This window comes from Aptenodytes forsteri, unplaced genomic scaffold (assembly GCF_000699145.1).
Source record: "Aptenodytes forsteri isolate BGI_AS27 unplaced genomic scaffold, ASM69914v1 Scaffold92, whole genome shotgun sequence".
In the NCBI taxonomy this organism is placed as follows: domain Eukaryota; kingdom Metazoa; phylum Chordata; class Aves; order Sphenisciformes; family Spheniscidae; genus Aptenodytes; species Aptenodytes forsteri.
Window position 1 is genome coordinate 1,011,612 of NW_008794581.1, and position 17,684 is coordinate 1,029,295.

At 39.5% G+C, this 17,684-nt stretch overlaps 1 protein-coding gene across 3 annotated transcripts in view; it reads right to left on the reverse strand.

Moving 5' to 3' along the window:
• LOC103893370 (microtubule-associated serine/threonine-protein kinase 4) overlaps positions 1-17,684 on the reverse strand; it is a 175,890-nt gene that overhangs the window by 13,147 nt on the left and 145,059 nt on the right. For all 3 annotated transcript variants that reach the window (XM_019470261.1, XM_019470260.1, XM_009272469.1), the window contains 9 exons: positions 17,317-17,455; positions 16,080-16,212; positions 15,194-15,359; positions 12,008-12,109; positions 7,769-7,891; positions 7,432-7,544; positions 5,364-5,491; positions 5,029-5,261; positions 2,931-3,131 (listed from right to left, as the gene is read on the reverse strand). In XM_019470261.1, coding sequence (XP_019325806.1) covers positions 2,931-3,131; positions 5,029-5,261; positions 5,364-5,491; positions 7,432-7,544; positions 7,769-7,891; positions 12,008-12,109; positions 15,194-15,359; positions 16,080-16,212; positions 17,317-17,455 — 1,338 coding nt within the window. The remainder of the gene's footprint in view (positions 1-2,930; positions 3,132-5,028; positions 5,262-5,363; positions 5,492-7,431; positions 7,545-7,768; positions 7,892-12,007; positions 12,110-15,193; positions 15,360-16,079; positions 16,213-17,316; positions 17,456-17,684) is intronic.

Here is a 17,684-nt window from a genome sequence, read left to right on the forward strand (position 1 = left end):
CGGCAGGTGGTGAGTAATTGCACTGTGCATCACTTGCTTTGTGTATTATTATTATTATTATTATATAATTTTATTTCAATTATTAAACTGTTCTTATCTCAACCCATGAGTTTTCTCACTTTTACTCTTCTGATTCTCTCCCCCATCCCACCGGGGGGGGCGGGGAGGAGGGAGCGAGCAGCTGTGTGGTGCTCAGTTGCCGGCTGAGGTTAAACCATGACACCAACAACCAGATCTTAGAACTAAATTTCCTTCCCTGGAGCATAAATTGTATTTTTTCACGCAAGGGTTAACATGTTAAATGTAGACTGCTTTTTCCTTTTAGATAGGAAACACGCTCATTGCTAACTTTGAAAGAACAATTCTCAGCCTCTTCCTAACAAACCTTCATGAAAAGAAAATCAGAGTTTGGTAGCAGATGTTACTGTGAGTACACCCCAAACCATCCCCCAAATCATCCAGCAGTGCTAAACAAAGCACTATTTGATTTTTTGGTTTCAGTTATATATAGATACAGATAAAGACTACTGTAAATAAACACAATATCTAGTTGGTACATAGGACAGTTAACTCAATGCTTGTACCAAGCCTCCATTTCTACATTCTGCTACATCATGTAAGACCACAAGAATTTCTCGCAACAACAATCTCAGTTACGGCTTCGTTTTATTTAACTGTTTTGAAAACACTATGTGCTCATGCTTGTGCAAATGTAAACACAATTGCAGCAGCACAAAACACACTTTGGTGACTGTAACAGAGTGACAGCTCTGCAAAGGAATGCAGCCCAGAAAGATTCCAGGTTTGGTGTCCGTGCCAAGCCATGTCATGTGAGGGCAGATACGCTTTGACAGCAGAGACGCTACTCCCTGGATGCAAGTCACCAGAGGCCCCCAGAGATCGGTATCACTGGGTTAATGCTGAAATCCCACAGAACAGCCAAGCCCCGAGGGGACTGTCACTGCCACCCTCTGGCTCTGAAACATGCCTAGATCCCCCGCCCTCTGCTTTCTGCTGCGTGTGAGACATGTCCTGGTCCTGTGACTCTCAGCCACATGACTCAGGTCAGGACCACTAGCCATCTGTTGCTGCAGTTTATCTTATGGATAAACAAGAATAAGGTAGGTTTTTTGGACGGTATTAGGTACAGCTAACATATAAGATTTTGGTTGATACAGACATAATGACAAAATTTTTAAGTATAGGCAAAGCTAAGTTTGGATTTTATAGAACGATACTAAGATTAAACTAAAAGAAAACCATAGCTTAATGAGCATGGTAACTCAGTCTATATCACTCTGAACTTAGTGATTCTTACTCGACAGCTGTGAAAGAGCTACTAGAATACAAACTGATGAATAACTCTTGAGTGTTACTTGGCTGTGTAATTACCTGTGTGTACATCATGCTCCTGTGATAGCTAATCTCAATAATTAGCATGCACTACAGGCCCTCTACAAGCAGAAAATATAACCATGGTGCTAACTGTTACAGGGATATCCCCCAAAAAATACGACATTTGGGAGAGAAATATTATTTGGAAGAAAGAGTCTACACAAGGAACAAGCCCAGAGTGTTTGCAAGCCACTTGCAGTTTTCAGTGTCAACACTGCCCTGAACAGACTGAGCATACAGTCACTACCTTTATCATTGTAGAAATAAAGTCATCTTCATCTCTCTCATGCATTTTGTGAGAATGATCATTCACATTGGGACAGCATCACAGAAATGCTAAGTATTCTTTTCATTGTCACCTAGTTGCCCTCATTCAAGCAATGGCAAACTACTCCTCTTTAACTGAGACTCAACATTTTCCTCTTGACTTATCTCATTAAAAAATCCTTATGGTTAGCTGCTGGAATTACAGGTACTGCATAGGAAGCCTATGCTGTTCTTTAAACTGTATGGTGAAGAATGGTAGAAAACATGAGGTGAATCAGAAATTCCTGCAGTAATAGGGATCAGATGGGCCTTTCACCTCTCCAAGGTCTCCAGTACACATGAACAATAGCATAGTGTTTGCTCACCAAAGTATTAAGGGGCACATGAGCTTCACAACCCAAAGACAGACGAAGTCTAAGAGGAGAGACAGAAATAACTCTTTAACACTGTACAATTCTCCACTAGCCTGAAGCCTCGAAGCAACCTGCTGAAGTTACTGTCAAAGCCACCTTTGAATATACGGAGCAAGCACAGGGCTATGTTATCAGACCAGCAGATACTTCAATATCACACCTAAGGTCTAAGAGTAGATTATGGCCGGTGTGCGAAGTTGAGATGTAATCCCACTTCTGGAAAAAATCCCTCAAAGTTTGGGAAATTTGGACTTTCATTCTGAACCATTAAAAAGCAAAGCACCAATGCTTCATCTGGAAACATTCAATACTACTGTTATACTTCCGCTTACTTACAGCAGTATTTCTGGCTTCAAATTTTGAGCACTCCATGTAAGCCAATGTAGTACAAACAAGAGCCTACATGCTATTTCTACTTTTGTGACACTTCTCTCTGGCTTATCACCTTTCCTTATGGAAGATGGGAGAGAACTAGTCAGGCTGAATGTGTTGCTGTAACAAATAGCTATTCTTGGAGCTGTACATAGTGATCTACTTAAAACTCAAGCTACACCCCTAGTGTAGGATGGGCCAAGGACTGAAGCCTGCATCCTGCTGTGCATGCACACAGTTGAACACAAAGTAGTCACCACTAAGCTACATTTTTGCCTGTCAGAGAAGGTCCCTCAGCTGTAATGTGACCACTGTAACTCGCTGATGGGATTGCAGCATCTAGTAACACATGTGAACAACAAGAGAAACAAAAAAAAGTGTGACACACAATCCATTCTGGACTCTCCAAAATCTTGCATTTACGTCGTAAACCATCAAGTATGCATAAATCATAACATTTCAAACAAAAAGATTTATCTCTACCTCCTGGGATCATGAGGGACAAAGCACTTGCAGAAAGGGACTTTGTGACTTTTCCAGTGATCTTCTTTTTCTCTGTGCTTTCTAATCGCTGACGAGCCACGTGAGATGCAACTTCACTGGGTGGCTTTGAGGAGTTATCTGTACTGTCCACACTCTCACTTCTTCCATTTATCTGATCTAAGTGCTCCGAAAAACTGCCAACTGCACAAAGAAGAAGGGATAAACACATTGAGGGAAAACTGGGGGTCAGGGAGGGGAAACGGTACAATTGTGAGATAGAAATTTTTCTTTCTGTTAACAAGTTCATAAAACAACATTACAGAAATCTGAGTAATTCTTCCAGACTTAGAGAATGCATAAATGTTAACAGAATGAAGCAACAGTTTTTTGTAGTCACTGACTAAAGTAAAATAAGAGACAAAAGCTGAAGCAAGTCTGGTATCTCAATATGCATCATTCACCTTAGAGAACTTAATCATATGTTTATTTTTTACATGAACTCCTCCTAAAGTAAATAAAAGGCTCCAAATCTACAGAAGTTGCTATCAGCTTAACAACTTTCCCAAAAAATCATTAAAACACTAAGTATAATTTAATTTTTAATTATTATCTTTTGCTTTTACTCTTTGGGTGTTTTTCTACCACACAGGAGAAAGATACCTGGCACCACTAAACTCAGTATTACAACCACATTGGTATTAGTCTATCATAGGTAATGTACTTCCACAATACTGAATGGAGGAAGGACAACAATGTTTCAAACAATGAAAAAAACCCATGAAGGTCTTGTGTCACGTGAACAACCTGCACGGGATTTCTTCAAAAATTCAAAGATGTCACAGGAAGGTTGTATGACCTTATGAAACATGCAAGGGTAGGTCGCCTGTTTAAAAACATAGCAGTAATTCCTAGTATTTCTTTAAGGTCCCTGAATATCCTATTGCTAATGTACCACAGAAAAATTAAATTACTCTTTCCTGTAATTGATAAGTGACAGAAGAGGATCACATGTTTTGAGTTATCACTGTCACTGCTGTGCTAATGCCAACACCATAACACAGGGTTGGGGGGAGTGAGCAAGACTTGGGATACAGCACAGTCAAGGTTTCAGACAAAGGAAGGAGATGGAAATGGTTGTACAGCTGGATGAGCCTGAGGAAATTTATTCTCCCAGAAATAGAGAAGAGGAAGGGGAAGGAAAATGCAGAAAATGCGGACTACAAGGGAAATTAGGGGTATGGGAATGGAAGGGGTTATCTTGAGAAAATTCAGTGAGGTACAAAAGAGAAATAAGCTGAAGACAGGTGAAAGTGTAGAGAATGTTACTGGAACCTATATATGGACAATCATGAAACTGATATAGGCCTAGATCTGTGTTAAGTATCAGGTCTTCCAACAGTTATGCAAAACTGTCCTCTGCAAGTACAAAACCAGCAAGATACTAGGGCTCTAGATCCTACTGAAATGCATGCAAATACTTGAGCTGGGAGAGGGATGTATAAAGGAAATAAATAATTTAAGTAGGGAATGGTTTACAACACTCCCTCCTAGATTCCTAATGACAAAAGTGACTTCCACAAGTCAAAGACAAGTCTGCCAATTCTGAAAGGCGTACATCATAGAGATGTCTTAATTAAAAACACACAACGGTGCAGCACAGAATGTTAGAAAACAGCAATACAGATCAGTTGGAGTGACTCCAGGATGATCAGTCAAAAGATCACCAACTTCAGTGAGGGAAAATATAAAAATACTGCTTTAAGTGCTCAAGGGATCTAAGACTCCTTTTCTCCACAGAAGGATCCTGCAAAGGCTCTATGGTCAAGTCACTGTTTTATTCACTTGCCTAGCAGCCCTCCAGAGTCAGCGGGGCAACACCAAATGTTGGCATTTCCAAAAATGTTGAAACTTTCCCATACGTATTTCGTGAGATTTTATTAGCTTGAGCCTGAGCCCAAACCAGACCCCTCTTGGGATGGCTTTTTTTTTAAAGCAGTTCTGAAATACAGGACTTCTAAATCCATGAATGCTACTGCTAAACAAAGAAGGTCCACAACTGTTTCTAATGTCATCAGTCAAGAGACCCACTGTGAATTACCTGATAGCGTGGAGCTGCTGATTGTACTTGCTGGAGTGGTTACTTCAGGTTCGTCTTGCACTATTTCCTCGCTCACAAACGTGGGCTTTTCCTGTTCCTCCCGGGGTCCCACTAAGCCAGTGGAATCATCCCGTTCTCCTTCAGCTGATATGGCCAACTTCGGAAGCAAACCAGAACTGTGCCGCTGCCTGTTACTCTCAGTGTCAGAGGAGATGGACGTAGATATTTGTTGTCTGCATTAAAAATAAGCAAACTCTCATGCAGTTATTGAGATGAGGAGGCCTGCTACCTGACAAGCAGGACATGGACCACTTCCAGCACTGCCTTCTACTTACATTTCAGAATATTCTGAACTCCAGCTAAAAGATTCCACAGAAGGCAACGTTACACTTTTTGTTTTGTCTCCTGCATCTTCCTTTTCTTCACCTTGCATTTGAGTGACTCGATCTATGCTACTAAAAACCTGTTACAGACAAAAAAACCACAAAAAACCCAACTCATCACTGACACGTTTGATATAAAAAGATATGCAGGAAAGCACATTTCAGGTTGTACTCTGCATGTTCTAAATGCTTATACAGTATTTCAGAGTGCAAACTTCAAACTTCTTGAACCTTTTTAAATTTCCAAAAGTTTGTGTTCTTAAAATGCCTTCCTATTTTGCTTTCTTGGCTCCTCATGTACAGATCACAAATAACATCTCTTCTCATTACAAATTCATCAGCTTTCTCCCCATTTCACTGTGTGAATCAAAAGAGTACAAACAAAATCCATAGCCTTGGGGTCTCTAGGTCACAGGATTAATGCACGTCTTGGATTAATTCACAACCATAAAGCCAATCAAGGTAAAAAAGACCTAACCCTAAGATACTGACTCAATACCTAACAGTCAGGTGCGGAAAGCAGAAAAATTAATCTGAATTGACTTTGGAGTTAAGCATAAATTACTTGGCTAAAGGATTTAGAAGAAATAAACTCTGATCATTGGAAGCCTGTTGTTTGCTTAGCTGACCAACAGCACACAAATTGTAAGCTGTATACTCTACAGCTAGAGATGCAATGACATAACGACATCAACAAACCAAACTATTACTGTGATACAGAGCTTTCAAAAGGACAGAAGTTCACAGAATCACAGAATGAGGTTGGAAGGGACCTCTGCAGGTCATGTTGTCCAACCCCTCTGCACAAGCAGGGTCAGCTAGAGCTGGTTGCTCAGGACCAGGTCCAGATGGCTTTTGAAGTCCTCCAAGGATGGAAAATCCACAGGCTCTCTGGACAACCCGTGCCAGTGCTTGATCACCCTCACAGTAAAAAAGTGTTTCCTTGTCTTCAGACAGAACTTCCTGTATTTCAGTTTGTGCCCATTGCCTCTTGTCCAAGTTATCTCCAAAGAGATTGTGTCATTTACCAGTATCTTAATTTGAAACATACCACCAAGTCAAAATACGGAGTTTACATAAAATGAGGGTAACTACATCCACGATTCCTGTCTCTGCTTTTCCATGCCATCACAGACACAATACGTATGTGCTACTGCAGAGCCAGCATAAAACCCACCAATTCCTTAAAGCATAACCCGGGACAAACAAGATACAAACACAGACTTTCCAAATACCTTTAAAAAGTTCCTAAAGTAGGTTAAAGGAACTTTTTAAATAGAAAGCTTTTGAAAATCACTGCTGGATGCTATGTTAAGACTAAAAGCACGCTCATTAGGCATTCCACTTCCATTATTTCCTGCCAATTTACCCTCCACAGTATTTCCTGAGCATGTCCACTCTGCTCCTACTGACATCCCTTATCCAGCAATAATTAGCTCTCATCTCAACTACTAAAGTATACTACCCTTTGGACAGTCAGCTTTACCTTCAATTCACAGCATTCAAATCACTCCTTCAAATCCACATCTCTCCTTGACCAAATCACATGCTAACCACTACTTTGCTTTCTCCCTTCAGTCTAATGTCATTTAATTAATAGCTACTATAGGCTAGTACTGTAATCTTTACTATGCTATCACCTGCAAGATACCCAGGACACAACTGGAGCAACATGCAAACTGTGTACAAGGAAACCAATGTAAGGAACATGCATTAGCATTTAACAGAACAGTTTCCCTAAACTTTCTCATATGCTATCATGAATTTTCTACAGAAAATACCAATATATTTATGTAATTTTCTATTACTTTTTTAAGGATTCAAGACATAACTTTCCTACAGAATCATCCCATGTTTTGATTTAATGGTATTCATTTGATTTTTGCTCAATTTCAGTTAACATTTCTTGAAGAAATGATGCCCTATACATCTCTTCCATATCTAGCATTTCCAAACCCTATAAGAGTAGCAAAATGTTTATGTACACAAACACACTAACATTACAGCAATTTTTACTTACTTTTGAAAATCTGTGTGAACATGAGGAAAACTGTCTTATCTCCAAATTAAAATCTTCATCATTGGTATCATCTTCTTCTTCAGTTTCCATATGGTGGTATTTCTCAGAACGAGCTACAGACAAGGGAAATAAAGTATTTGAATTTATCAGGAAGAATGGGTACCAAGCTTTAATATTAACTAAAAGCATAATTTTGTTCTTAAGATTACTTCTTGTGAAATTGCAAGCTGCCAGTGGTTCTGATAAAGAAGATTTTCAAAGCAGTAAGCAAAAGTCAAAGGCAGTGATTATTTAAACAAGGTGTTCATCACATTTTTTAATACCATCAAACACCTACTGTCAAAATAACTTGTGTCATCTTCAGACTCCAATTGTGGAATAAATTCTGCCTTCTGCCTCAGCAGACTATTCCAGTCAAGGCTCCTGAAGAACTGATGCTGCTTTACTTCATATGCACCACCTGGGGGAGCCAGAGAAAAACACTAAGCAAATTATACCAAATCCTCTGACATTAATTCAAGTAAACCCCTGGCCAAAAAATGCAAATTACCATGGAAAGTCATAGTCATCACCGTAGGCAGGAACATCTACTACCCATTTCCACTAGAATCTCCTAAACCTGTCAGAGCACCTCCCTGTCCCTGTTTTGTTGTTGCCATTTCTTTAACAGTGGTAGCATTGCTTTATCATCTTTCCCCTTTTTAACATTTCTATTTTTCTGGATATACTAATTATTATCTGTCAGCTACACATTAGTCAGAAGCATCAGATGTAGTAGTAGTAGTCATCAAAATATAAATATGTGCACTAGATGAGTAAGAACAAGTTAGAAAGTAATGAAGAATGATTCCTAATAGTTGCTCAATGAAAATACCATTGCTGATCAGAAGCTCCTTTTGGTCTTTTATGGCAGTAATATGCAATTCTACAGGAAATACCTTATCAATTATCTTCTTATCGATTACTGCCTACTTGTTATAATGTGTGTTAAACAATTACACTAGTTTCAAGTTAAGAAACAACTGTAAGAACAAAATGAAATATTGGAATTTTTGTCCTGGGGAGGTGGCCAAGGATGTTATTAATAAGCATAAATCTAATTCTAAAAACTGAACAGGTAACCTGCAGCAACAAGAGTTACTGCCAACTTGATTGTATAGGGTATATGTTGCACAGTTTTGATAGCGGGGGGGTGGGGGCTGCAGGGGTGACTTCTGTGAGAAGATGCCAGAAGCTGCCCCCATGTTTGATAGAGCCAGTTCCAGCCGGCTCCAAGATGGACCCGCTGCTGGCCAAGGCTGAGCCCATCAGTGATGTTAGTAGTGCCTCTGTGATAACACGTTTACAAAAGAGTAAAAAACTGCTGCACAACAGCAGCTGGGAGACAGGGGTGAGAATATGTGGGAGAAACAACTGTGCAGGCACCAAGGTCAGTGAAGAAGGAGGGGGAGGAGGTGCTCCAGGAGCTGGAGCAGAGATTCCCCTGCAGTCCGTGGTGAAGACCATAGTGAGGCAGGTTGTTCTCCTGCAGCCCATGGAGGTCCATGGTGGAGCAGATATCCCCCTGCAGCCTGTGGAGGACCCCACGCCAGAGCAGGTGGATATGCCCGATGGAGGCTGTGAACCCATGGGAAGCCCACACTGGAGCCGGCTCCTGGCAGGACCTGTGACCCTGTGGGGGACCCATGCTGGAGCAGTCTGCTCCTGAAGGACTGCACCCTGTGGAAAGGACACGTGCTGGAGCAGTTCATGAAGAACTGCTGCTGGTGGGAAGGACCTACATTGGAGAAGTTCGTGGAAGACTGTCCCACGCTGGAGCACGGGAAGAGCATGAGGAGGAAGGAGTGGCAGAGACAGCGTGTAATGAACTGACCGCAATCCCTATTCCCCATCTCCCTGCGCCACTCAGGGGGAGGATGTAGAGAAATTGGGAGTGAAGTTGAGCCCGGGAAGAAGGGAGGGGTGGGCAGAAGATGTGTTTAGATTTGTTCTTATTTCTCATTATCCTACTCCATTGTTAACTGCTAATAAATTAAATTCATTTCCCTGAGTCGAGTCTGTTTTGCTCATGATAGTAACTACTGAGTAAGCTCCTGTCCTTATCTCGACCCACAAGCCTTTCGTCATATTTTCTCCAGTTGAGGAGGGGGAGCAGCTTGGTGAGCACCTGGTGACCTGGTGAGGTCAACCCACCGCATTGATACAGCATGTAAACTTCCCTATGTCAAGGCTAAGTCAGGAGAGAGCCACAGAAAAAGCGTGAAGTCTCCAAGACTGGTCTCTAAGTCAGAGTGTCAAGATTTCTAGGTTCGGTTTTTTGCTTTTCTGACTGCACCAGGGAAAAATTCATAAAAGCCAAATCTTCCCAAGGAAACCAAAATCACATCTCATTGTCAGTCACTAGCCAAGGACTGAACATTTCTCTGAGCACAGTAATGGGATATTATGTCAGAATTGTATAATTCTTGATTGGTATCAGACACTTCAAACTCAAAGAGCTCTTTTTTCTGTCATTTTCCTTCTTCAAAACAAGTATAGTGTCTATCTCTCTTCCTTCAACTTGACTATGCCACTCAGGTCTCCTGAGCAAATACACATTTATGATTTTCATGGAGTGTTATACAGCTAGCTAATATGTATTAAATAGATAGGGCTGTCATTTGAAATGCATGGTGGAGCCTGGGATAAACCGTGCTATTTTCCAGTGCCCCCGTGGGACCTGTCACATTGCAGTCTCAGTTTCTGTAAGTTGCTTCTGACCTTAAAAAAAAAAAAAACTTTGTTGCGGTTTCTAAACAGCCCTCTGTGCTTCACAGAAATGGCTGCCCGATTTCCTTCTTCAGACTGCCAGCTCGAGAGACCATGAACAGTCGAAAGAAATCAGCCCATAAAAGAGCTGCACAGATGCTCCATGTGGTAGCACTGACCATCACAGCAGTTAAGCCAGCCTCATTCTAGCCAATTCACTTTCTCAACCAGCTATAGCAGAAGAGGCAGAATCTGCAATCTACTTCTGATCCAGCCTCTCACAGGGTGACAGTCTTGAATTAACACTGTGTTTACCAGGAAGAAGCATCCTGGCAATGAAACAATGCCTGAAAGGAGTACACTTAAAACAAGGGTGTGGAACTAGTTGTGGCTCTTCATTTTGCCTTCGGCAGTGGTGCCCTTTGCAGCAGATGAAGCAGGCAGCAAGTGGAGAAGCTGACTGGGGCATGACACTTCCTTCACTCTTAACTTGTTCAACATGGGGCAAGGGAGCACAACTAACTTTGCTGGATGCCACTTACCCCAGACCATCAGCTACAGTTAAGTCTAAGGGCTGTTCACACAGATCCCAGATGCTCAAGGAGCAAGGGACATGCAGCTCACTCATCTCAGTCACGTCATCATGTCCGAAAGGAAGACCTGTCCTTTGGGACCACGTCAGTAATACTTGGGGTCTGGGTTATACTCACGTTTCCCCTGAATAGCTGTGGTAAGACCAGTTATGAACTGATTCCTAAAGCTCCTTTTTATATTCGCTCTAAAAATATGCAGCACAATCTGACCACTGGACTCAGTTTTGCCAGCAATTTTCCAAGTACTCTCATGTTGACTCAACCCGCCACTTGGTTTCCTTAGCATCCCCAATGTATTTATATTCATGGTATTCAGTGTTCACTATAAATAAGACTATACCTTTATATTCAAGCTCTTTTATGCAAGAGGCCTTTTTTGCTGTGTTTACATAGTGCTTTGCCCAGTGGGATGGCAGTCAGTGACCAGGGTTCCCATACATTAACACTTTAAAAAACATGTGTAATATTCTTCATTACTGCCTCTCACCCAAATTCCCAAATAAATCCTGCTCCATCAACTAACAAATAAACTCTATTACATAAATGCACAGTGCTTTCATTAGCCTACACAGGCTCACTGCTCCTATATACCGCATGCCAGGTTCTTCTCTTGAAATGGAACGAACATAGCACTGAATGACCACAGTGGAATAAGCTGGCAGCTTGTGTTCTCACCGATATCCATTTACTTCCTTAACGTTCACACTTTTGGTTTTCTTCTTTTTCATGCAAGGCAGTAGTGCTTGCTGAATGAGAATGACAAGACCTTTCACAACACAACCTCAGACAGTCATTTCTGAATAATTAGTTTGAGTACTCATCACCCACCCTAAAGCCTGGAGGAACTAATTTGCCAGGCTAAGATACTTCTGAAAAAGGAAGGATCAGTTGTGTATTGATTCCCCTTCTCTATTTCGGTGTTTAGTTATTTAATACTGTATTCATGAAGGAACCCCACCCAATGGCTAACTGGGTCTTTGAGAAATTTCTGGTTTATTTATCAAATTAAGAGAAGAGTACGTGTGGTCGTTAACATTTAAACTCCAAAAAAAGGACAGTCATTATCTTGTTAAGTTCATATTACTGGTCTGAATCCGTAAAATACACTCTGCTATAATGGCATGTTGTCATGCTGCTTGCCCTGACAGATGTTTCCTGGGCAAAATAAATAGGTGAACAAAAAACTCCCAATGTCAAATATAGCACACTAACAATTTAAAATAGTGCCTCCTAACCTGTTCCCAGTCTTTCCAAAGGATTCTGCCTGAGCAGCAGGGTAATCAGATCCTGGGCATCTGGAGGTGGTGCTTCATCCTTTTCAGGCCAGTTGATTTCATCTAGCAAAACAGAAAGTTGTTTGTTATTACTGAAGTCTGATCCCAACATTCAGCAGAAACTGCGTAAAAGCTCTTGTAGTGAGCTAGCAGTAAAGTCAGAGTTAAGGCAACTTTTTCAAGTTGCCCTCTGTTGCATACCAATTACTTCTGATTTTTATACTCTCCATACAGACTCCATAAACGTACTGTTATGTTCCCATTTTCCTCGGAAGTATACTTTAACCCAAACCAGTGTTTAACAACAGAATACAGGAATGTTTGGCTCATGGAAAACTATTGCAAAATACTAGCACAACTTGTATGCTGCCCCTTCTCCCTGCCCCCCTCCTCAATCATGGTTTAAATTTTAGTTGTGTACCATGGAGACTGCTGTTAAGATGGACACAGCTGACCTGATCCAGGAGTCACTGCTCACATCTGTAATCCTTCTCTAATGCTAGTAGAATCAGTGAAGTCATTACTCCCATGACTAAGGGCTGAGGTATTGGACTCTGTTATGGAGAGGTACATGCCAATGGAGCTTTTTTCCAAGTGTCTCATACTTCAGAGGAAAACCACCTCACTCTACTGACTCTTACACTGCTAAGGCTTTTGCACACTTCATTGCAAGTTGGACCTAAATCATGCAATCAAGATATTTAACCCTGCAGTATTCAGGTAAGGCTGAATAAAAATTCTGCCAAACTTTCATTTAAATTAAACAATGGAAAATTGTGCCAGTTTCAATATGAACATGAACTTTGTAACAGCTTACATAGCAGGTTTTGTCTGATTTTTAGCAGCAGCTACCTCCACAAGTGTAATATATTGCAGGTTTAGACAAAACTCTGCAGAAGTTTCTTGGGAGGTACAAGGATTTTGGCATCAGGAAAACAGAATGCTAGGAGCTCAGGAAATACAGAAGGCTGTCAAGGATTTTGTTGTCATTGTACGATCTAGACTTTTCCTTCAAAATAATCATCATTGGAGAAATAATCATCAGAAGCTACATGCCAGTTTAATTTTTGTATTTCAGAGTTTAAGGAAAGGTACTAAAACAGACAGGCATGAAATGTAACCTGTTTCTGTAGCATTATTTTTAACCCTGATCATTTTAGGCATCTGAGTTTACACTGAGGCCTCCCACAGTTGTACTGATACAACTTTGGGGCAGGAAACGCAATCTACAATGAAGAAGGAGCGAGGTAAAATGGGGGGACAAGATTTTAAAGTAGATTTTCAAGTAGAATGTAGACTTCACCCACAGAAACTGGAATAGAAGTCTAGGCTATAGTTTGGGTTCTTTAACATGGCTTTTACAGTTGAATACAAGGGGACCACATATTTTAGCACAGGAAACTTATCCAACAAAAGAGTTCTCCTGCAGATACTGACAGTAAGAATTATTTCAGTAAGTAAGGACATTTAAAATAAAAGAGAAGAAACTGACAAGTCAACATCAAAACTAGAAACTAAGCTGACCAACAGTCTCGGAGAGTGAGTGGGAATAGATCAGGCTTACAAACATACACTTCTACCAATAATTTCTGGAAGATAAATGGACACATTCAACCAGGCAAAGTTATTTACATAAGTATCATCTAGATTGTAACACAGGACAATTTGTTTTACAAAATGTAAAATTAATGCCGTATGCAAAATAAAGTCTAAAGTGCAAATTTTGTCATTAATTTTACACTATTCCCTCCCCTTCCTCCAGAGAGCATAAAGATAAAAACACATGTGCATGTGTCTGGAAATGCAATAAAAACATGAGTTATTTCCATGTTTGCCTGCCTACAGCTTCCACTGCAGTTTAAATCTGATTTGGAAAATAAAGCATGAATATGCATCGCAGCCATGAGGCATCCAGAACAAAGCCAGCATTTGCTACTTGTGTTAATTAAACAGTTGATTCTCCTTGCCACTCAAGCCTTGGTGTAGCACATCAGAAAACAACATGGTTATAAATCCATGAACAGCTAGGATGTTGTATAAAGAGGTCATATACTAGAGGCAACTCACAAAGCCATTTCATTACAGTTTACAAACAAGTCTGGCTTTCAATTTCAGAGATGGAGGAAAGCGAGATGATGACAGAGTGTCTCCTTAAGAACAAAAGGGGATTTGTTGCATTCTCAGAGAATAAGGAACCAGAGGTACGGTTACTTTTGTTTCTGTTGGGTTTTTTGTATGCTTGTTGGGGTTTTTTTTGTCTTAGCTACTGGACCTTTTAAGCAGACCATAAAACAGACTGGGAAATACTCAGTAACAGAGGTGCCATTCTGTTAAACTTTTGGCATAAATAGAGGCCCTCTACATCTATGCATCTGGGAAATTTATGGAAACAGCAGGTTTGATAGTAAACAATTCTGTTTAATTATCATTCAGTTTTGCCACAAGCCACATAACAATACTTAGGGTCAGCTTACAGGTTAAGATCTAAAAGGTTATTGAGTTTTAAATGGAAGAAGAATATTACACTACCAATCACCAATGAAATCATTAACAATCTGTGAATTGAATTTTATGGAAAAAGAACAACTGCTACAGAAATAACATTTCACTATATACACTACAACAATCACCAATGAAATCATTAACAATCTGTGAATTGAATTTGCTTCCTTCTCTTTCTCATTATTTATTATTTGGGAGACATTTGTTTTAGGATTTTATTACATCTTTGTTAATTTCTTCATTGTGCTATGAGGCATTTTCCCATTTATGCAAATTTATTTTAACTGTTTCTTTTCTGGTATAATTTCTTTACTAAAGACTGAAATCACTGTGCCATAGCGGCACTACTTTTCTACTAATGCTGCTTTCTTTCTTCAAACAGTGCAGCTTAACCATGGTACTCTACATCACTGCATTTCTGTACTTAGCAACAATATACAGTAAGTTTAGCTTTTAATCCAAATTTATTCTTATTGCTTTGACAGCAAATTGTGTATTACAATATTACAATAATGGTGGGTTTTGAGCAAAACTAGCTTGAAAACCTAGTATATCAGTAAAGCTGTAAATATCTTTACTATTAACAGAAACGGAAACATTTCACAGCAAGCTAAGAAATCTGGGTTTTTTTGTGATGATCCTCACCACTGATTACTTGTCCAAACAGCTCTTCTGGTGTATCTCCAAAGAATGGCACACACCCAACAAGAAATTCATAAAGGATAATTCCCATAGCCCACCAGTCCACTGGTTTTCCATAACCCTGTCTCAGTATCACTTCAGGAGCTATGTATTCAGGTGTACCACAGACCTAAAAGAAAAAAAATAAGCATGACGGTAAAACAAGTCTAACTGAGCTATGTCACATCATTCATAATTCTTGAAATGTAAAATAATATGGAAACATGGAAAAATGGAATTCAGTAGGTTTTAGTCTGCTGAGTTTGCCTAACAGCTAATGTTTTTAGAATGACCTAGCTACATTTACAGGCATCATAATCAACATTTGCGTATCTGTTATGCAAAGCACAGTTTGCATTTCGTACATGGGAGTGCATCATGGCAAATATTTTATTTAACTTAAACATATCCTTATCTTTACATGAAAGTTCTGATGGTTTTATCTTAAGTAACTTTTACAGTGAACAGATTGTGAGCAATGGTAATGAGGCACGCTTAAAGGGAAATGGGCCATAGCAAGGATTTTAGCACCCTTGGTTGTACAATGCATCACGAGCTCCACAAGTACTCTGCTGAGACTTCTGAATTCCTTATAAAAACAGTTTTCCATTTGTCTCTCTCACAGATTCACTTGCACCCAATTAGGTTGTTCATCTTACTAATAGATCCTAATGCAGAAAGAAAAAAGCCTAGAATAATCTGTAGGGCATCAGTAAAAGTAACTGACATACACAATTGGAACACCAATGCAGAAATAACAACGGTTTATACAGTATTATGGTACATTCTGCTGGCAAAACATCACTTCATTTGAACACTCAATGTAGAAATGAAAAAGGCTGTATCTTACTTGTTTGTCAAGGAATTCTCTGGCATCCTTCTCAATGTGACCCTCATACAAATTGGTAGTCAAACTCATTAGCCCCACCTTTGACAGGCCAAAGTCTGTAAGCTTTATATGGCCCATGGATGTTACCAATAAACTGAAAATTAGAATGATCTGAAGTTACTGTGATATAATTCAACATTACATGCTTATCATCATCATTATTATTATTATTATACTCAGAGGAAAATGTTTCATTAGCACCGTAAAAATATAAAGACAGCTTAAAAAGTAATTTAACCAGGTACAAAATAAACAGGTTAGAAATCTGACAGTCTTACATTTGTTACTATTATTATCAGAAGTAAACAAACTTTCTACATGCAATTGCACAACACCTTATAGAACAATACAAGTGTTGAGAGCTGAATGCTAGATGCTTTGAATAAAAAGAAAGAATCAACATCTGAAAGACCTAGAATAGAATAAATGTCGCTTTTGAAGTGAGGTGAGCATTTTCTGTCTGTAACAAGCTGGGTCATTCATTTGAAAAAACACTTAGGTATTAAGTTAGTCAGTAACTAATACTACACTGGCCTGAGGTATCATGCTATGAAAGTACTGTCATTCACCAGACATGACTCCAATTCCCCCCCCCCCAAGAAGATTAATGGAGCTGCAACAGCCACACTTTTTACTGCAGCTACTGCAACAGCCACACTTTTTACTGCAGCTACTGCAACAGCCACACTTTTTACTGCAGCTACTTGCTGTAATGTTATTTACATGTATATGAGCAATATTGTCTTTCTAAATATTGGAAAAAAAAAAACCAAACCAAAAACCATGCAACAGGAAAGATTTCCCAATCTGGTCAATCTTGTCTTCATATATGCAAATATCTGCAAGTTGATGATACTTGTATAAAACAGTGGTTTAAGCATACTTTGAAAGATCATTTCCTTAATGACCAAAATGCATTTCCATCCATTTCAGCCAGAAGAGTAAGTACTTTTTTTTAACTACTCCAATAGCCTCTTCCATCTTAAAGCATAGAAAATTTTAAAGACCTCTTTTGGAAAAAATGCATTTTCTGTAACTGCAGGTAATGAAAATTCAAATATTGTGCAGAAATTGTGAATCTAAATAAAATTCATGATTAAAAAAAAACTATTTCAACAACATTCAAAGCAAGTTTATACCTTTCATATTTTATCTAACAATTTCAAAGTCCTCTTTTGGTTGTATTCTATATACATACTTGTCTGGTTTCAAATCCCTGTGTACAATTCCATAATTATGAAGGTATTCCAAGGCCAGAACAGTCTCTGCAAAGTACATCCTTGCCATGTCTACAGGTAAGGGACCCATATTCTTCATCAAAGTAGCACAGTCTCCACCTGCAGAGACAGAACAAATGTTCCAGATGACGTTATAAATTCTGAGGTTTATCAGCATAATCCATATGTGCTGCAGAAAGAGACACAAACTGTAGTCATACATGTTTATTTTCCAGTTAGATGATTCAATTGAACATGTAACCATATCAACTACTGTACTGGATACAGAGTGTGAAGCTGGGAGCGAGCAGTACAAGGGTGCAGCTGGAAACCAATAAAGTCTGTGCTG